At 60.1% G+C, this 6,818-nt stretch overlaps 1 protein-coding gene across 1 annotated transcript in view; it reads right to left on the bottom strand.

Annotated features, from left to right (window-relative positions):
• Positions 1 to 567: 567 nt before the first annotated feature.
• Positions 568 to 6,818, bottom strand: part of ZFR2 (zinc finger RNA binding protein 2) — a 44,936-nt gene continuing 38,685 nt past the window's right edge. The window contains exons 13-18 of the mRNA XM_052643840.1: positions 5,790 to 5,928; positions 4,306 to 4,403; positions 3,809 to 3,904; positions 2,301 to 2,412; positions 1,454 to 1,551; positions 568 to 747 (exon numbers count right to left, since the gene is read on the bottom strand). Coding sequence (XP_052499800.1) covers positions 568 to 747; positions 1,454 to 1,551; positions 2,301 to 2,412; positions 3,809 to 3,904; positions 4,306 to 4,403; positions 5,790 to 5,928 — 723 coding nt within the window. The remainder of the gene's footprint in view (positions 748 to 1,453; positions 1,552 to 2,300; positions 2,413 to 3,808; positions 3,905 to 4,305; positions 4,404 to 5,789; positions 5,929 to 6,818) is intronic.

Raw genomic sequence — 6,818 nt, 5'->3', positions numbered from 1 at the left:
CCAGCCTGCACCCTCACCACCCAGGGGCTCTGCGGCCCCCTCCATGGCGGGCGGGGGTGAGCCCAGCTCAGACCCTGCAAACCTCTGGCCAAGTCTCCAGCCTGGGGAACTGTCACAGGTGGTGTGTTTGGAACCAGCTGGGCTTGGGGATGGGGGACCCCAGCTTGGGCACACTCCCAGGCTTGGCCAACACCCCCTTCCAACCTGCTTCCAGGGCAGGTTTCCTGATGTGGGGCCCTCAGTGGGCTTGCCCATGTTGAGTTGAATCCACGTGTGCTAGGCGCATCCACACGAGGTCATTAAAAACCCACACCCTTCGCAGGCCACAGGGTGACTTTAAAGCTAGCAAGAAATGCCAGGGTTTACGGTTGTGCTGCCCCTTCTCACCCCAGGGTGAAGGGAGGCCTTGGGTGCTGCGCCCAAATCCCACAGCTCAAATTGCCAGATGAAGAGAGCTCACTAATGGTTTAAGCACAGGTGTGTTTAAAGGAAACTACAGAACGTTACTGCAACGGGAGACGTGGGCTGTCGGTGTCAGGGGTGAGGCGGCCGCTCAGCGGCAGCGAGTCAGGTCCCGTTGGGGAGGCGAGGCCGCTTCCTCTGGTCGCTGCCCACCTTGGCCTCCAGCTCGCCTGCCTCCTGTGGCCTCTTCCGGAAGCGTGCCCCCAGCCTGATTCTGGGGGGCGGCAGCGGGTCGATGCCCAGGATCTTGTGGATCTGCCGGAACGCCAACATGCGCAGGGCGTGCTGGGGGCAGACCAGCTGTCAGGACCCGCCTGCCCACGCCCGCTGGCCCACCTCACACAGCCTGCGCAGACTCAGGCATCCTCGCACCCTCCCAGCAATGGCCAAGCTCGAAGCACCTCTGGGCGCGAGGAACTGTGCTGGGAGCTGTTCATACCCACTGGTGCCAAGGACGCTGCCCGGAAGCCCGACAACCTCAGCTCTTCCTCGTCTGCTAAGGGGACCCTGGATCCTGCTTCTCCCAGTTGGGCTCTGATTAACAGCAATTTGACTCTTTCCACTTAAGACCCTTCATGATGTCATGCCCAATGTGAAGTCTGCTGAAGAGACTTGCTCATTAATAGAAATTTGCAAATGAAAGGGAAGCCAGAGATGGGGTGGTGGGGGGGTGGGTGGGTAATGCTTTGGTTCTTGAAGCTGTTGAGGCGCAGCAGGAGGCCTGGCTAGGTGTGTGCAGACCTGGGGCATTGGGGTACTCCCAGGACGATGAGGCCCCAAGTCTGCACCTCATCACGGCCTCAGTTCTGGGCTGGGCTGGCCCTACCCCTGGAAGCAGTCCTGTCACCCACAGGCCACCTGATTCTGCAGGGAAGAGGACGGGAAGTGGGCCCAGACCGTTTCCTGGGATGCAGCAGAGATGTGCACAGGGGCTGGGAGCCGGGCTGCCTGCAGCCGGCTCATGTGGGCCCAAGTTGGGCTGGCCTCCTACCTGGGCGCTGGCTGTGATATCTTCTCGTTCCTGGAGGGTCATGGAGCTGAGGGCATCCATCTGGTCTCTCTCACAGGGATCCTGGAGCCCGGGCCCATCTGGACGAGGGGTGGGGGGTCAGTGGGAGCGGCAGAGAAGCAGATGCACCCTTGTGAAGGCTGCCACCACGGCTCTGCGATGTTGGAAGTCTGCGCCTGGACCTCCACGGGCCCACGGACCACAACTGGGCCTCTCCCCGCCAGTCCCCCTCCGGCCCCCCACGCATTCAGCAGAGCTCCTTGCAGCCTGTGTGTGTGTGTGTGTGTGTGTGCACATGTGCACACGCGTGGGTGAGTGTGCAGTTACATAAAAGGTTCACACCACAGGCCCATGTATCACGCTCGTCTTCCATGAAACACACTATCATCCAAGTCACCAAAACAGCTGGAAAACACCGACTGCATCTAACACGTCACGTGGGCTGCCGGCCTGGTCTCTTCCTGCCACCACCACTCAGGATGCCGTGAACAGCTCCGTGCCCGGCCCACGATGGACCTCCTGTCGTTTCCTTCAGAAGCAGCCCTCGGGCTATCCCTGGCTCCCCAGGAAGGATGGATGTGGCATCAGAGGACCCCGTGGAACCCCCTCCAGCCCGCACCCGCCTCTCCTTCCACCCGTCCACGCCTCCTCATGGCTCCCTTGGGTGAGTGACACGCATGTGTGTGTCTGTGTCCGATGTCCTGCCTAGGCTGGATGGAACTTAGGGGTGTTCCTAAGAGGCTCCTTTGTCCACCTGCCCCGCTCCCCCATGGTCCTTGGTGTCTGCCAAGTGCTCTAGGGTCTGAGCTGCTGGCCAACGGGGACTGACCTGTGAGGAGCGTCCCTGAGGCCACGCACTCCAGGACTCGGCGCACAGCATCCCCGGGGCTCAGGGGCCCCTTGGTGCTGCTCAGGGCCTTCTCCACCAGCAGCTCCATGGCCTGGGCCGGGACAGAAAAGGAGACCCAGGCCTTTGAGGGGACAGTGGTTTTGCGGGCAGCCGGGTCTCCAGAGGACACGGGACTGAAGACTCCTGCCCAGTGGCCCCTCACGCCCACCCAGCCCCCCACCCAGGGGGTCACCGGACCTCACTGCCCTGGCGTGGCCGTGGGCGGGTTTCATCACCCTCCCTTTTCAGTTTCCTCATTAGCAAAATCCCATCAATGGTAATGTGGCAAACTAGTGTCACGTGGGTTCAGAGATTCATTCTCTGTGACCTGAGGGCCCCTGAGGGTCACAGGATCCTGGGGCCTAGTTCAGGTACGTTTCTTCCTCCAGGAGCCACCTGCCTGGAGGGCCCAGGGACAGGGTTGGGGGTGTGAGCTGTCGTGGGGGCGTGTCTACACTTAAAGGGAAACGGGCTCCAAGAAATGCGCAACAGGTCCCACCCCCCCACCAACCAACGCGAACATCTGAGTGAACCTCTCTGGTCACTCAGCATGGGGCAGCTACTGTGCCACCCACCTGGGGTGGAGCTGAGAGTGGACGTCTCCTCAGACCACAGGCAGGAAGCCAAGGTCCGGGGGGCATCAGAGCCCCTGGTTTTGGAGACGGCTCCCTTGAGTACAGCCAAGGGCAGCCTGGGTTGGGGTGTGGGGAACGTCTAGGAGCCCGCCTATGGGCATGGAGCTGATGGACTGGCTACAGATGGCTGCAGAGAAGAGGCACGCGTTCCTCCAAGTTCAGGGCCAAATACCCAGGGATAAGGTCAAAGGTGAAAACCTTAAAAACCTACAAGTTGACTTGGTCACTGGGGAGGTCAGTGGGTGTGTGACAGGAGAGGGATACTCAGAGATGAGACCCTGAAAGTCGAGGCATGGGGCTCCAGTGGGCGGGGCTGGGGGTCTCACGAGGCAACTTTGGGGGTTTGAGGTACCCAGGGTCCCTTGCATCCTCTCTCCTCTCCTCTCCCCCCGGAACGGCTCCAGGGCCAGCTGAAGGGGCGTGTCAGGGCCACTGGATTCTATCCTTCAGAGGAGGTGGGTCTGCCCCAGGCCTAGAGGTCAAAGTGGAGCCAGGACAGGCACGGGCTTCTTGCCCTCACCAGGGCCTCTGCACCAATGCCTGCAGGTCTAGGCAAACACCCCAGCTTTTGCTGGGGTGCCCTTGTATTTACATGCTTCCTGGTGCTGCCTGCAAGGTTGTAGGTTTAAGACAATACAGTCAAATGAGGCCATGTCCTGTGGCAAGCCTCCCCCCTGGGACTCAGACCGACACCAGCCTTTTCTCAGAAAGCTGGACACAGGACAAGGATATGAGGCTCAGCCTAACAGGGCTGTGGCCTGGCAGAGTTTGGGGGCTTCCTAAAGCAAGGCTGGCCCCTTGGCGCTGTCTTACCCAGTCCGGCAGGGCCCCCCAGGTGGGCACGCGCTGGCAGAGGTCCCGGAAGACCCTGATGACAATCACACAGGGCTGTAGGCCGCTGGCTCTTGCCTTTGGGGGAAGAAGCACATGGGAAGCCCCAGGAAGCTCTGAGCACATGGCTAGGGTGGGACAGGGAGCTATGCATGGGGCCAAGGGAGCAAGACTGAGCTGGGGCAGTGAGCCTGGCTGGCGGTCCCATGCTGGCAGTGGAGGCATTGAGGGACTCCAGTGGGATCAGGCCAGCCTCCTGGGCTGTGGGAGGCAACCGGAAGCAGATTCCACTCCCAAATGGCCCAGTCTAAGCCCTAGTGCCAGCCAGCGGGGCCAGAGCGGTGGTCACCCCTTTCAAGCTCCCAACCCAATTGGCCAAGAAGTGACCTCCATCATGATGGTGAGCGTGAGGCGAGGACCCAGAGCCACCCCACCCATGTTGACCCCTGGCCTCTCCTGGGAGCCCGCCCGCCGCTAACCTGGAACCACTTGGCATGGCGGAGAGCAGCCAGTGCCTGCAGGCACTTCTCTGGGCTCAGGACATCTCCTGGGTCCGGCGGAGGCACCTCAGTTCCTTCTGGAAGAGAAGGGCAGATGGGCCAGCCATCCCTCCCCGTTCCCACCTCCTGGGCCCTCAGGTCCCTGAGCCTCGCTGCGTTCATCTGTTCATCAGGAAGACACGCAGCTCAGCTCGCTCGCCCTGCCTCCAGACACTGCCATGGGGACACAGAGCTCCCCTCCTGAAGTCCCATCCCTTTCCGAGACTCTGTGGTCCCTTTCCCCCAAGAGGTCCACATTCAGGGGGAAAACTAGGAATGAAACTGGATTTCCAGAAACTTCCATGTGCGTGTGTGATTAGGGTCAGGTTTGAGCACATGCCATCACAGATGACCAGGGCCCCATGTTGGGGGAAATGTCCATTTCTTCTTATTTCTGCTTGCTTTAGGAAGATTCTTCTCCCCTCATCCCGTGAGGCCCTGGTGTCCAGGTCGCAGGAGGGAGCACCGTTCTCCCCCCGGCCCCCCAGGCCTGGGTCAGTTCCTGGGGGCTGAGAGCCAGCACAGAAACAGCTGAACGCCACCCCCTCCCACCCAGCAGCGGCCAGCAGTGTGTGGACCCAAGTGAGGAGCAGCTCTAGGGGTCCAGCGTGCCTGCAGAGGGGCTTCCTGCTCTCTGGACCCCTCCAGCCCGCCCCCTCCCCGACATTCCTAGTTCCCACTTGTTGGCAGGGGAGCGAGCTGGAGCAAGCCTGAAGCTGGTGTCAAAGGGAGGGCGTCACTGTTCCTTCCCACTGCATCTACTTTTAGATGACACGTGGCACTCCCCTGATAATGGCTTTCCACTCACAGTTCAAAGGCTCTCTTCTTTAAAAGTGGAAGAGCCAAAAAGGACTTGAATCAGAGAAAGCAGCAATGGTTCGTGGCCCTTATTCAAGGCAATGATCCGGAAGGGGGTCTGAGAAAGGCTGGAGTTTGGGAGAGTCCCAGGGGCTGTCCCAGGGGTTCCCTACTCCTGGGCATGAGACCTGGGGTGCCCTCCGGCCTGGCCCCCACCCTCTGTGTTGGCTGCCCTCTGGCCTCGGCCTGCACTCCTCCCACTTGCCCAGGCAGCAGTGCCATATGTCTCAGGTCCCCAGAGCCCCTGCTTGGCTGGGGGACCCCGCACACTGGGTCTCCTTGGGGCGGGGAGCAGGTGCCCGCATAGCCTGAAGGCTCAGGGGGAAGGGCCCCGAGCACACCTGCCACAGCCAGTTCTGAGCCACTTGACACTTGTCCCAGCTCCCCTCCTGCCTTCCTCCGCTACCCCAAGGCCTGGCCCTTATCTGACCAGGGCATCCAGGCTTGACAGAAGCACGGGAAGGTGGTGGTGGCACCCCTCCCCCTAAACCAGAGCAGAAGTGGGTGCTGCCTTAGGCCGCCAGGTATGTGGGAAGAGGGGGCTGAACAGAAGGGCCCAGCCGCACCTTGGTCTTTGGAGGGGTCCTCCCGCATTAGGGGCGAGGTGATGGACACAGCGACCTGTATCCGGGGCTCCTCGCAGGAGGAGATGACAATGCTGGCGTCCGGGTCAGAAGAGACCTCGTACTTGTCGTCTGTTACCACCTGCGAGGCACACATACAGCATGAGGCCTCAGGACTCCACCTGTGAGGTGGGACCCAGCCGGGTGCCCAGCCCCACACCTTCTGGGACCTCCTAGGGACCGAGACACAGCCTTGCCCTCCAGAAGTGCACATGTAGAAATACCAAGGTGCCTTCATATGTAAAAAACACCTGGAGCTCAATAACAACCAGATCAGCAACCCAACAACAAAACTGGCAGGTGATAGTTTGCAGAGAAAGAAACCAAAGTGACCCTTTTCACACAAAGACAAAAAAAAAAGAGCCCCATGGTAAGGAAGACTCATATTAAAACTAGAATGACATGCCATGGCCACCTGTAAGAAGGGCAAAATTTGAGGAATCTGAGGAGCAGCTGGGCTGGCGTGTGCATGCTTAGTCACTTCAGTCGTGTCTGCAGCTCACCAGGCTCCACCGTCCATGGGATTCCCCAGGCAAGAATACTGGAGTGGGTTGCCATGTCCTTCTCCAAGGGATCTTCTGGACCCAGGGATCAAACCTGAGTCTCCTGCATTGCAGGCAGATTCTTTACCATCTGAGACACCAGGGAAGCCCTTGGCCGGCAGATCCATGCATCTATAAACTGCTGGTGGAGGCTGACCTGGCGACACTCACCAGGAGCATCCAGGCTCGTGCCTTGGACCCAGAGACTCTGCTCCAGGAAGTGCTCCCACGTGTGTGGAGCAGTGTGTGTACAAGCTTATTCACTCTCTGCAGCTTCGCTGGTGACCCGGAACACGACACAACCTAAATGTCCAATTACATGGGAGGACCCGGCCAGCTACGGACATGTGGAAACAGGACACCCTCCGGCCACAAGAAAGAGTGAGGCTCCCTACACATGAGTGTGGAATATGGCCTGACAGATCCACAA

The sequence above is a fragment of the Budorcas taxicolor genome, chromosome 7 (assembly GCF_023091745.1).
Source record: "Budorcas taxicolor isolate Tak-1 chromosome 7, Takin1.1, whole genome shotgun sequence".
NCBI lineage: Eukaryota > Metazoa > Chordata > Mammalia > Artiodactyla > Bovidae > Budorcas > Budorcas taxicolor.
This window is presented reverse-complemented; position numbering and strand designations above follow the sequence as displayed.